At 46.7% G+C, this 13,289-nt stretch overlaps 1 protein-coding gene across 1 annotated transcript in view; it reads right to left on the reverse strand.

The window, feature by feature from the left end:
• The window catches only part of SYMPK (symplekin scaffold protein), a 35,826-nt gene that overhangs the window by 13,091 nt on the left and 9,446 nt on the right, over nucleotides 1-13,289 (reverse strand). Inside the window, exons 8-14 of the mRNA XM_027079911.1 lie at nucleotides 12,142-12,312; nucleotides 10,683-10,922; nucleotides 7,113-7,267; nucleotides 4,831-4,981; nucleotides 3,221-3,425; nucleotides 2,210-2,360; nucleotides 1,019-1,254 (exon numbers count right to left, since the gene is read on the reverse strand). Of these exons, the coding sequence (XP_026935712.1) occupies nucleotides 1,019-1,254; nucleotides 2,210-2,360; nucleotides 3,221-3,425; nucleotides 4,831-4,981; nucleotides 7,113-7,267; nucleotides 10,683-10,922; nucleotides 12,142-12,312 (1,309 nt within the window). The remainder of the gene's footprint in view (nucleotides 1-1,018; nucleotides 1,255-2,209; nucleotides 2,361-3,220; nucleotides 3,426-4,830; nucleotides 4,982-7,112; nucleotides 7,268-10,682; nucleotides 10,923-12,141; nucleotides 12,313-13,289) is intronic.

A 13,289-nucleotide genomic window follows, 5' to 3' on the forward strand; every position in this document is an offset into this window, starting at 1 on the left:
CTCACAGCTGGCAGGGCCCCCCGCCTCACAGAGAGCTCGCTCAACCCCCTGGGTACAAGCTTTGGAGGCAACAAAGCAGGGTTCAAACGCTGCCAGGTGGGTGTCTTGGGCAGAGACTGCCTCTCTGAAACTCAGTTTCTCCCCTCTGTCAGATGGGGATTTCTAGCTGCGGGCTGAGAAGGCCGTTTAATACAGCAACGGGAGGGAATGATGGGGGCTGGAAAGGGTGTTGCTATTTTAGACGTGATTTTAGACGAAAGGCTGCTTTGAGATGAAACTTTAGTCAATGCTGGCAGATGAGGAAGAGCCAGCCATGCAAGGAGTAGGGGGAAAGCATTCCAGGTAGAGAGAACAGTAAGTGCCAAGCCCTGAACTCATCATGTTTGAGGAACAGAAGACTGAAGGCCAGCCAGTGCGGCTAAAGATTGGGGGCAGGGAAAAGCAGAGAGGTAAGAAAGGAGGCTAAAGAAGTTGGTAGGGATTGGATTACACAAGGTCTCATAAAACATAGTAAGAAAGTTGCATTTTATCTGGAGGACAACTGAAGGTTTTTAGTGGGGAATAACAACACGGTATTTACATTATAAAATGTCACCTGCGCTGCTGTGTGGAGAATGGATAAATTGGAGGTCAAGGACAAGGAGGAAGCCACAGAACTGATTCAGGCAAGAGATGGGGATGGTGAGAAGTCAACCCCCAGAACAAGACTCTGAAACAGGCACTGTTATTTATTCTATATTATATGAGAAAACGGAGGCCCAGAACTGAGTGACACAGGTCAGTCAGAGCAAGCAGCAGAGCTGGGAAACAAGCCCAGGGCACGTGACCCAGAGCCTACAGTGAGGTGACGTTGTCTGCGTGTGGGGAGAGTGGGGAGAGAAGGGGGACTTGGGATGGGCGCATGGAGGATTGACTCGGGTGCCGATGAAGACAGAAGTGGTCAGAAACTAGAAAGAAAAGGCAGGACACAGGTGGGGGGACTCTTGGGGACAGGAGGGTGCAGGGCCATCCCCCTCACCCATCCTTCTGGTCTGGCTTCTCCTGAAGGCCGGAGAGCAGGCGGATGAGGCAGTCCTCATACTTGTCCAGGGTGCCCGCGGCACCAGCTGCTAGGTAGGTGTTGTACTCCTGGTAGAGCCAGGCAAAGGCCAGGTCCAGGCGGGCCCGCACATCTTCCAGGATGAAGGACAGGACCTCGGCCTTCAGGCCCGAGTCGAACTGAGTCACCAGGCTGGCCAGGATCTTTATGCGCACCTGACGCGAGCAAGGGTCTGTGTTGGCGCGGGGTGGGCAATCCCAGGCACCCCACGATGGTGCCCTGCAACTACTCCCGCCCAGCCTCAGGGACCCCCAGCGCAGACCCGGTGTTAAGTGAGGAAGGAAAGGTGAAGAACCTTATTCTCGGTAGGTCTCATTTGTATGGAAGAAAAAAAAATGAAAAGGGAGAAAAAAAGTAATCATCACGGAATAAAACTAGAAGTAATCGCTAGAATTTCTAGGAGTAATATCTAAATTGTAAATATATGAAATTACAAATATCTAAAATATATCTAAATATCTAAAATGTATCTAAAATATAAATATCTAAATTTCTAGGAGTAATATCTACATACTTAGGTACACAGAAAAAGATCTTGAAGGATTCCCTTCATTTGTACATTGGTCGCCTCTGTGGAGGGGATGGCATGCAGTGCGGGCCAAAGGAGACTTACAGGCCCTCTGTGGCCTGGAAATATTTTTTTAACAGAGAGAATACGTTCATATACTATTTGGTTAATTAAAAATAAACTTCAAAAAAATAGGGAAAAAGTCGCTCGACTGAGGTTACAATCCCAGGAAGTGGCAGAATCAGGATTTAAAGCAGGTGTGTGAGTGTTTCTGAAGCTAACGAACAAGAATACTGTCAATCACAAGGCAGAAAGAGCATCATGGCAGCCCGCACTCGCAGGGCTCTTCCTTGCAGCCGCCCTGTGCTGAGTGAGAGCGCATGCGTGTCCACACGTTTCCTCCTCCTTGTCACTTGTGTGGAGCTGCTATCTCTTCGTTTTATGGGACGACAGAGTAAGGCTTGGAGAAGTGGCCAGTGAACGGCAGAGCTGGAATCTGGAGCCAGGGAGGTTGACCCCAGGGCCTGTCTCTCTGCTGGGATGTGAGGTAGACTCTTGGGGAGAGGGACTGGAAGGATGGGCTGGGGGGTACAGAGGCACACCTGGGCTGCCCCGCTGCAGGCCACGGCCTTCTCAGCCCGCAGGATCCGCTTCACAGCGCCCAGCTTCATGGCCTCAACCTGGGCGTCGGTCAGGGGCTTCAGCACATCACTCAGACGGAAGATTTTCTTGCGCCCGCCGGCGCCTGCCAGCCTACATGGGAGAGTAGGGACAGGGACACGGTGACTCGGAACACCCTTTCTGGAGCCCCGGCCCACCCCAGGCCATACATACAAAGACACCCCCCACACTGTCTCTCCAGCTCCCCTGTGACTCTGAGGCACGGCAGGGCGCAGGGTAATGGGAAGGAAGAGGATGCTATTTCGGTTTTGTAAACAGCATCTCAGGGAAGGCCTCTATAAGGAGCAAGCAACGTGTGACTGGAGACCTGAGTGAAGCGAGGGAATAAGATCCACAAATATCTGGAGGATGAGCTTTCCAGGCAGAGGGAACAGGAGGTGCAAAGGCCTTCAAGTGGGAACCTGCTTGGCTGTTCAAGAAATACCAAGAGGTTGGTGTGACTGGAGGAGGGAGGAAGGGGAATGGAGAGCTCGGAGGGGCAGCATATCAGGCAGGGCCTTGTTAGCAAGCCTTGGCTGGGGACAGGGCAGGGACTGGCTGGATTCTGTGGTCTTTCAGGCAGGTAATGATGAGGACGATGACGGCAGCAACCAGCAGCTCTCCCTACGCGCTAGGATCACGCTCAGCGCTTTCTACATCATGATCCCTGTCCCCCCCAAGAGTTATCTGATTTAATCATCTAACCATCACTGTGAACTTGTTTAGTTCTCCTTCATCCTTAGAGAGAGATACTACCATCCCATCCCAATTTTAGATATAAGTAAGGGGTGTTTTTTCTAAAAGAAAACAACAGCTAAGCCTTAGTGGTTAGGGCATTGACTCTGGAATCAGACAGACCCTCATCCAGACCGATCTCTGTTTATCTGTCTTTGTCACACACACACCAAGAACCAGGCCTCTAGTCCTGCACCAGCACCTGCAAGGGGACTCACCGGGGCTGCGTGACGGGGATGATGGGCTCTGGCCTCCTCTTGGCCTGGGGCGCTTCCTCCTCCAGAGTGGACATGGAGCTCAGGGAGCCCACTACCGAGATGGCCTGACCCTGAGCTGACAGGCGCCGCTTGATCAGGACACTCTCAGGCTTCACCACCTTCTCCTCCTTGGGCTCCTCCTTGCACTGTTTGGTCTGCTCCACGCCTGAGGGGGAGGCAGCAAACGGGCTCTTGGCATGTCAGACCCACCCGCTCCCACCCAAGGACCTCCTGTGAGACAGGCTCTACTCTAAGCCTTGTACACACAAAACTCATTTAAATCTGCAAAATGCCTTTCTGGAGCAGGTACCTTCTTCATCCCCATTTTGCAATACAACAACGGAGACTCAAACTAGAAATGTCCACTCACTGCCGGTGGGAGTAGTAAATGGTATTGCCACTTTGGAAAGCTGACGAGCAGTTTCAAATAGCACTGAACATACCCAAACTCACGACTCAACAATTCCACTCCTTGGTATAAACTCAAGATAAATGAGGGCACATGTGCATCAAAACACCTATACACAAATGTTCGTAGCAGCTTTATTCACAATGGCCAAGAACTATAAACAATCCACAGGTCCATCAACAGAGGAGTGTGGATAAACCAACAGTGGCCTATTCACATAATGAAGACTACTGAGCAATAAAAAATAAACTCTTGGTTCACACAGCAACATGGATGAACCTCAAAAACTTATGCTGATGGGACCTCCCTGGTGGCGCAGTGGTTAAGAGTCCGCCTGCCAATGCAGGGGACACGGGTTCGATCCCTCATCCGGGAAGATCCTACATGCCACGGAGCAACTAAGCCTGTGCGCCACAACTACTGAGCCTGCGCTCTAGAGCCCGCAAGCCACAACTACTGAAGCCCGTGCGCCTACAGCCCGTGCTCTGTAACAAGAGAAGCCACCGCAGAGCAACAAAGACCCAACACAGCCATAAATAAATAAATAAATAAATTTATAAACAAAACAAAACCTTATGCTGAGCAAAATAAGCCAGACTCTATGATTCCATTTATAAGAAGTTCAAAACTAGAAAAAACGAATCTGTGGAGACAGAAGTCAGCACAGTGGTTGTCTCTGGACAGGGGATGCTTTGAGTGTCGACTGGAAAGGAGCAAGAAAGAATTTTCCAGAGTGCTGGTAACAGTCCTTCTCCATCTGGGTGATGGCTACACTGGTGTGTTCACTTTGTGAAAACTCACTAAAGTGTATACTTAAGAGCTGTGTGTTTCACTGTACATAATTTATACCTCAATAGTATTATTAAAATGGGAAACCACCTGGGGCTCAGAGAGGTTAAGTAACTTGACCAAAGACACACAGCTATTAAGTGGCTGAGGTAGTCTCGTTCAACTCAGACCTCAAACCCAGGTCTGCTGGATTTCAAAGCCCAGGGCCTGAAACTATTGAGTGGTCACTGTATCTATGGGACCTGTAACTATTTACACCTAAGATAGCATGATTTTCCATTTGCAGCACTACAAAGAGGTGCTCTTCCACTAAGGAGAACCCAGTGGCCACAGTGCCAACCCCTGGCCCTGGTCAGCTCCATGTGACACTCACCTGGCCCCAGTCCTGCGGCCGTCATCTGTGTGGCCATGAGCCGAGCCAGGTGCTTGATCTGGGCTTCAGTGCCTGCTGACTCCACTGGGGTGTAGATGGCTTGGAAGGAGGCGGGCATGGCCTCAGGCAGGTACACCATGCTGATGAGGACCTGCAAGATGCCCAGGAAAAGGAACCTTCCCTTACTTATTGACTCAACAAACATTCGTTCCACACCCAGGCCAATGCTGGCGAAATGGCAGTGACTAGGACAGACCTGGGCCTGCTCTCATGGAGCGCAGATTCTTGCACAAGTCAGAGAGAAAACGAGTACTGATGCAGTGTGGTGCACGAGAGAAGAAGTAAAGGGTGCCACGGGACACAGTAAAGGGTGCCAGGGATGGCTTTGGCTCCCCAGGGCAGTGGCACATAGGCTGAGAATTGAGAGAAGGGCCAGAATCAGAGTGACACAGAGTGAAGTCTTGCAAGCGAGGGGTTGGGGGGTAATATATTCCAAGTACAGGAAGGCTAAGAGGCAGCAGAGCTGGTACCCTGCCTAGTGAGCGGAAGGAGGTTCAGTGACACAGTATAATATGAACCAGAAATTGACTTAAAAAAAAAAAAATCAGTATCCTAATAGAGCACATCCATGTCTGTCAGGAATTGGTAACAAAAGATAATCTCAAACTCCCTACAGGCTTGGAAGTTTAAATGCATGCTCTTAAATAATAATAGAACAGAAAGATAATGAAATAACTACAAATCAAAATGTGTAAGATACAGCTACAACGGTACTTAGATGAAAAATCAGATCCTTAAATGCTTACACTGGAAAAGAAAACTGAAAACTAATAAGCCAAGCATTTAACCTTGGGGAAAAACATTCACAGAAAGTAACATGAAAGAAATAAAGACAGCAGAAATAAAATGGAAAAGGTTACAAAAGATTATCAACAAAACTTAACAGCCAGTCCTTTGAAATGACTGAAACCAACCGAATCTACAGCAAGAATAAACAAAAAAAGAGGAAGGACACAGTATTAGGGACAAAAAAGTGGTACATTACTACAGAGACAGCAGGTATTATAAAAATAAAAGAATCTTATGAACTTCATGCTGATAATTTGAAAAAGACAATTTCCCGGAGTGTGACAGGGATAGATAAGGTACAACAAGTTAATGGAAGCCAAATCAGACAGGGTCTAAGGCAAGTTGAATTTAAGTTTTATCTGGAAGGAAACAAAGCTTTGGCAGGGATCTGAGCAGGGGAGCATCATGACTTGTACTTTACAAACATGCCTCTGCCTGCCACAGGGAGAGTGGAAGGCAGAGCCAGGGAACAAGCAGGTAGTTCTCTGTGTGAAAAGGGTGGGGCCTGGAGAGGGCATGGGCCATGGGGAATGGAGAAGAGGGGAAAAACTCGGCCTGAGGGGGAGGCAAAGAGTTTAACTCCCAAGTTTCTGGTGTGGGGACGAGAGGCATGTGTGCCAAGAACACAGGAGGGGCCATGGGCCTGTAGAAGAGTCGGGGGAGAAATTTCACAAGTTTAGTTTTGAAATGTTAAGTCTGAGGTGCCTGTGAAACACCCAAGGAGAGAAAGATGCAGGAGGTGGCCGCACATCCAGGCCCAGAGCTCACCAAAGAGATCTGAGCTGGAGAGAAAACTCCTCGCCACCCCAATCACCCAACAACTAAGCCCCTTGGAGGCTCTAGGCAGAGAGAAGGGAAAGCTGATGGTGACTGCTGTTGAGCATGGGAAGAGGTATTTATTCTCCATGAGCACCCAACAGAAAGGTCTCGGTGCTGCTACAGCCAGAGGACTGATGTGAGACACCCCACCACTCCAGCTCCCCTCATCAACTCAAACCAGTGGTTCTTTCACTTTGAAGCAGGTCATCTTTGAAAATCCAAAGAAAACACTGGTCATCCCACCCCACCGATGCCAATCCTACACCACTTAGCAAACAAGTCATGGGGTTCACTCTCCAGTTAACAGACCCTCCTTGCAAAGGAGAGGAGAGAGAGTGTGAGTGCGTGGGTCTAGATGGAGACTCAGAAAACCCAAAGGGGGATGGCGGGGGCAGTGACAAGTAACCTCCTGAAGGAGTAAACATCATGCAAGAAGAGGTCCATCCAAAGCGAGGAAGGCCCACTGGACCACACCCTCCCCACACTGAAAACAGAAAAGTGTTTCAGGTCTGATGTCATCTGGAAAGGGTGGGCAGTGTGGAGCGGAGGGGCAGAGAAAAGACTAGAGACCCTTCCTCCCTGCCTGGTGGGAAATGGCCCCCACCCATCCTCACCAGATTGGCCACATTGTCAGGTGTCAGCAGAGGCTGTAGGAACTCGGCTGTGATATCTGTGTCTGACTGGCCTGATATCTGGGCTGAGGCCTTCGAGGTCGCTGAGGGGCCTGGCTCCAAGTCCTTGTCCTCGTCGTCTTCCCCCAGGTTGGGCTCTGGGATAGAGAAGGAGAAAGGATGATGGCTCTAGAGAGGGCAGCAGCCCTCCCCTCCTCCCAGGCACCCCCAGTGGTCCCTGCTACCAGGCAGCCTCAGCAAATAGAAGCAGTGCAGCAGATGAAGACCTCTGTGCCATATGACCCTGGGGAACTACCTGCCTCTCTCTAGGCCTCAGTTCTCTTCATCTGGGAAATGGGAATAAGCCATACCAGCCTGGCTGATCAAACTAAGCTCCAAAAGACAAAAAGGTTAAGTAATAAGTTCACAGAGCTTTACTGTTTAAAAACACCTAAGTTTGAAACAGTGCTCAACCTCACCAGGAATCAGGAAAATGTAAAAACATCCTAATAAGACAGCGAATTTGCCTATATGATTGACAAAAAATAAAAAGGTTAGTAGTGACAGTTGTTAATAGGGGTGTGAACTGTGGAAACGTAAACTGGTATCACCTTTTGGAAGGGCAGTTTGATAGTAGGTCAATATTTTAAATGTGCACACCTCTTCAACACAGCAATTCCACTTTTAAATATCTACCCTAAAAACTTACAGATATAGATAAGGTAAGATGTACAGAGAATTCACTGCAACACTGACTGTACAGAGATATGGCATACAGCTTCTATCAATAACAGGCTGGCTGACTACAAGCACAGCAGTTCTAGCTCAAGGGAAAAAACTAACGTGAACCTTAGAGAAAAGGCTTTGTGTGCAAAGACGTTCCTTGAAGCTGTATTTGTAAGAGTGGAAAAGCTGGAATGTTCAATAGAGTAATGATTTAAGTAGATTAAGGCAAAAATATGATGATATGTTATGCAGTCTCTTCAAGTTTGTGACACATGTAACAAAGAGTTGATACCCTGCATTAACTAAGGGCACATACAATTCAGTTACAAAAGGCTGACCAACACAATAGAACGGGCACTTCACAGAAATACAAGTAGCTAATAAATGTGAAACAACATGCAGCCTGACTCCAACATATGCAAAAAAGCAAGCTGAGACCTAGGATACCATTTCTACCCAGAGAGTTAACAAACGTCCAGGGCTGGTAAGAACGGGTTAACTGGCACTCGCACACTGCTGGGGTTGTATACGCTGGTGCGATTTTTTGAAAAACTGCTATCAAGAATTTAGGGACCTCCCTGGCAGGCCAGTGGTTAGGACTCTGAGCTTCCACTGCAGGGGACATGGGTTCGATCCCCGGTCGGGCAACTGGGATCCCGCATGCCTCACATTGCGGCCAAAAAAAAAGAATTTAAATGCACCCAGCAGTAATGGACACATCCACGGCTCAGATCTTGGTTTCTGAAACTATTCCCTACTTAAAAGAAACCAGAAAAAAAAAAAAAAAGAAAGAAAAGGAAAGACACCAGGGCTCTTTAGAGAAATGGCTGATTGAAGGCTGGGGTAAGGAAAGTACATGATGAGTCTAGAACACCTTGTTATGCCAGAAAGTAAGAAATGCTCAAAAGAACTTACAGGACACATTAAAGGGACATAGGAGCCAGCTCAAAGGCTCCTGCTACTAAATATAAGGCAATTTGAGTAACAAAATGAATAACAACAATAATGGATTCTAACCCAGAGAATAAATAAGAATCCAGAAGTCCACACTAATAATAAAGTAGGAAGAAGAAAAGAAAGCTCTTCCTTATAGGAAAATGCCAAGTAATAAATGTAGAAAGAAACCTTTTTATAACCATTACAGTAATAACAGATGCAGGCAACAATCATTAATGGATGCCAAAACCACACAAAGTTTGAAGCAGAACTAGTATTTTACATAGTTTTAAGTATCTCTTCTCAGCTTATTATTTACAAAGGGAAAAAGGGTACTTTACACTAGAGAAACCCGGCGGTCATCACTTCGACCAAGAGATCAAATTCCCATCACCAATGATGAGACAAACTGACATCATGTGCCTCCTCACAACACACAGAGGAGGTCGGGGCATCACTTCTGCAGTGTTCGTGCCAAAAGTGCAGAACCTGAATCCTATCAGGAGGCAAGAGCAGACAAACCCAAGAGGAGGGACATTCTACCAAACAGCTGCCCTGGACGCTTCACAACGTCAAGGTCATGAAACAGAAGAAGAAGGCTGAGGAAATGATTTGGGAGACTCAAGACATGTGACAAGTAAATGGAATGTGTGATTCTCACCTTGTGAAGGGTACACAGGAGTGTTTGGTATTATTCTTGTAACTTATCTGCAGGTTTGAAATTATTTCAAAATGAAAAGTTTAAAGTAATAGAAAAATAAAATTGGTTGGCAAAAAATAAATGTATAAGCTCTCTGCCCCATCAATCCCACTACTGGGAACTTGTCTCATGACTTGACACGCATGCAAGACTGTGCACTACAGCAATCTTCATACTTTATAAAACTGGACACAAATGAAATGTCCACCAACTGGGGGACTGGTTAAAGTGGTCCATGTACCCTATAGACTATTATGCCACCATTACAAGGATGCAGCAGATCTCCATGTGCACATATAGAAACAACTCCAAGATAATTCCTAAACATATAAGGTACAAAACGCTCTGCCTTGTGTGCTTAATTAGGGGGAGAAAAATAGATCCCTACCTCACTCCTTATATCAAAATAAGTTATTTTTCAAAGTGAAAAAAAAAAAAACGAAAACAAAACTTGATTCTTTTTTTTTTGGCTGCATCATGGGATCCCAATTCCCTGACCAGGGATCGAACCTACACCCCCTGCAGTGGAAGCACGGAGTCTCAACCACTGGACTGCCAGGGAAATCCAAAACTCGATTCTTTCATAAATGTTCTAGAAACAAACGAGCACTTAAAAAAAATTTTTTTTTTTACAGTAAGGAAGGTTGCCATGGTCAACACTATTGATAAATAATACAACCATTAAAAAATTACTTCAGGGACTTCCCTGGTGGTCCAGTGGTTGAGACTCCGCAATTCCACTGCAGGGCGTGTGGGTTCGATCCCTGGTTTCGGAACGAAGATCCTACATGCCACATGGCACAGCCAAAAAAAAAAAAAAAAAAAAAAAAATTACTTCAAAAAGAGACTTGATTTATAAATGAAACACAGGAAAGGAGAACTCTACACATATAACACATATAAGGCATTTCTGAAAGAAAATCTAAGTGTTAACACTTGTGGAGTGGTTACTTGTGGGGTGAGGGATGAAAGAGAGACTATTTTTATTTTATTCCTTCCTGTATAACTTAAGTAACTCATAATTACTTGTAAGTGTATTACATTCTTCAGTAATTTTACTTTGATATCACTTATCATATGTCACCATATTTATACAACATAATTTATAATGTAAATTTAGCTTACAGTTTCCTGTAAATAATTAGACATTTCGAACGTGGTCAGTCCCCGCCACCACCTCCTGCCAGGACTGATTCAGCTCCTCAGCTCACCAAGCTTCATCTTCTTGAGCGTGGAATCTGAGTCGTCTCGGGGCCGCTTGCGGGCATCCTTGCCGCTGGGCATGTTGCGGGCGATCTCAGCCTGAGGTGTGCCCAGGTCTACCAGCAGGGTGGTGATCTGAGCCTGGAACTCCAAGGAGGCTGGGTGCTTCAGCACACTCAACAGGTGCAACTTGAGGTTCTTACGCACGCTGCTCACCTGAGATTTGGCCAGCGTTGGGGGCAGGTTGGCTGTGAGGAAAGTAGCAAGAACTTCGCGCTGTGGACAGAGCTCATGGGGTCCTACCACCCTCACTTCCCAAGCCCCATCTTGGGCAGTGGTGGTGGACATCTCCTAGAAAAGTTCTTTCGCTCTCATATCTAATGTATGGCCTTCCCCCTGTACAAGCTGATAGGCAAAACCCTTGAGAGGTCTCCTTCAGTATTAGTCAACCTTAAAACAACGAGAAAACTCACCTTCCCTTTCATTAAACATAGTCACATCTCCCTCCATCTCTGGTCTGGAAATTCCAACATGCTTGCCCTGGGGAAGGCTATAATCACCTCCAGAATGTCCCAACTGAACTGCCACAACAGTTCATCATTGGTCCCTGACACCAGAATGACTTTCTAATGTCTAACGATCACCTTGACAAGTAAGCCTCCCCTGTTCCAGAGAGAAAGAGGATGCCTGCAATCTTTCCTGCCCAGCATCCCTTCCCACTTCCTCAGCCAGCAACACTCCCATTTTCCTTTGAGGGAACCACCTCGGCTCCATTCTCAGTCCAAGTGGGCAAGAGACTCAGGGCCGGTAAGAACACCGCAATCTCTTGGCCATTGTGACTGGCTCAGAGATAGGTTCACAATATCTTCTTGGCCAATCAGAAACAATGAGCCCTTGGACCTTTGCTGGAATGATTGGGAAGAGACATTCTCTTTCCCATGGGGTTGCCAAGGAGATGGAATGGAAGCCTGTAACAACTGGGGGCCATCTTTGCTACCCCAAGGAAAGAGACACACAAGAGCCAGGAGATGCAGAGGGATTCATGATCTGCACACACTCATGCCTCAACTCCAGACTTTTCAGTTTTCACACATGCACAAAAGTAGAGAAAACAGTATAATGAATCACCATGTACCCATCAATATTTTGCTGATCTTGGCACATCGATCCTCCCTGCTTTTTGGGGGAGAGGAGGGAAGAGCTGGAGTATTTTGAAGTACTTCACAGACACCAACCAGGTCATTTCACCCACACATACCTCAATATTAAAATCAGCTTTGAACCAAGTTTCTGTCACACGCAACCACCGAAATATACATGTCTAACCTAGAGAATCCTTCCCTGTGTCCACAACCTACTAGACTGATGATGCATCCCTTATGGGCCCACTACCTAGCTCACATTTCCTCAGAAAAGAGGAGACTGGTCTGTGGACAGGCGAAGGGGAAAAGGAGGGGACCAACTTACCGTGCAGGGTTTCATAGGCCTGAATCACCTCAGACATGAACATGGGCCTCTGGCGGGCAATATTGGCGAGGGAGCCCAGGGCTGTGGTCAGGTTGATGGAGGAGATAGCGGGGTGCACCATGAACTTGAGCAACTGCTCTAAGGCTGCCTTGCCTTCTTCCCACAGCACATCTAATGAGGGAGAGAAGAGAACCAGTTAGTAGGGCCCTTTCTCCCTGGCCTCCAGAGAGAGCAGCCTTTGGGACCAAAAGGAGAAAGATCCTCATACATGGATGGCTATGAATGGCTGAAAAAACACTGAAAATTTAATGGCTGATGCGTCTGACTATAAGACTATTAATGAGTATAAAAATCTAGAGCTGATGCTCAAAGCATGGGCTTGCAATAGTGAAAAAGTAGAAATAATTTAAAATATCCAACTATAAGGAAACTGACTGTCTGAACTACATTGATGTAAAACTTTGAATATGTATATGTCTGTACACACACAGACAAAGGACTAAAAGTTCTTTTTATCACCACGCTCCTTGATCCAGCCACCAAAAGTTAACTCTTAACAACTGTGAAAGATATCTTGACATTTCTTACACAAACATACTAGATGCCACATTATCTGAAATAGTGAATAAAAAATAGAATGCGATGTAACCATACTGTGAAATATTTTGTAGCATCTGAACGTGATATTGTTAGGAAAAGAAGTAACAAGATAATTTTGTTGAGTTTAAAAGGTTGTCAAGGGACTTCCCTGGTGGCACAGTGGTTAAGAATCCGCCTGCCAATGCAGGGGACACGGGTTCGAGCCCTGGTCTGGGAAGACTCCACATGTCATGGAGCAACTAAGCCCATGTGCCACAACTACTGAGCCTGTGCTCTAGAGCCCGCGTGCCACAACTACTGAAGCCTGTGCACCTAGAGCCCGTGCTCTGCAACAAGGGAAGCTGCCGCAACAAGAAGCCCGTACACCGCAACGAAGAGTAGCCCCAACTCGACGCAACTAGAGAAAGCCCGCATGCAGCAATGAAGACCCAACTCAGCCAAAAATAACAAATTAATTAATTAAAAAAAAAAAAAGGTTGCCAAACAACATATAAGAAGAGCTAATTTTTGTGGAATGCTTACTATGCCAGCCACGTTAACTCACCAAA

The sequence above is a fragment of the Aethalodelphis obliquidens genome, unplaced genomic scaffold (genome assembly GCF_003676395.1).
Source record: "Aethalodelphis obliquidens isolate GAN/ISIS:26980383/991018 unplaced genomic scaffold, ASM367639v1 scaffold43, whole genome shotgun sequence".
NCBI lineage: Eukaryota > Metazoa > Chordata > Mammalia > Artiodactyla > Delphinidae > Aethalodelphis > Aethalodelphis obliquidens.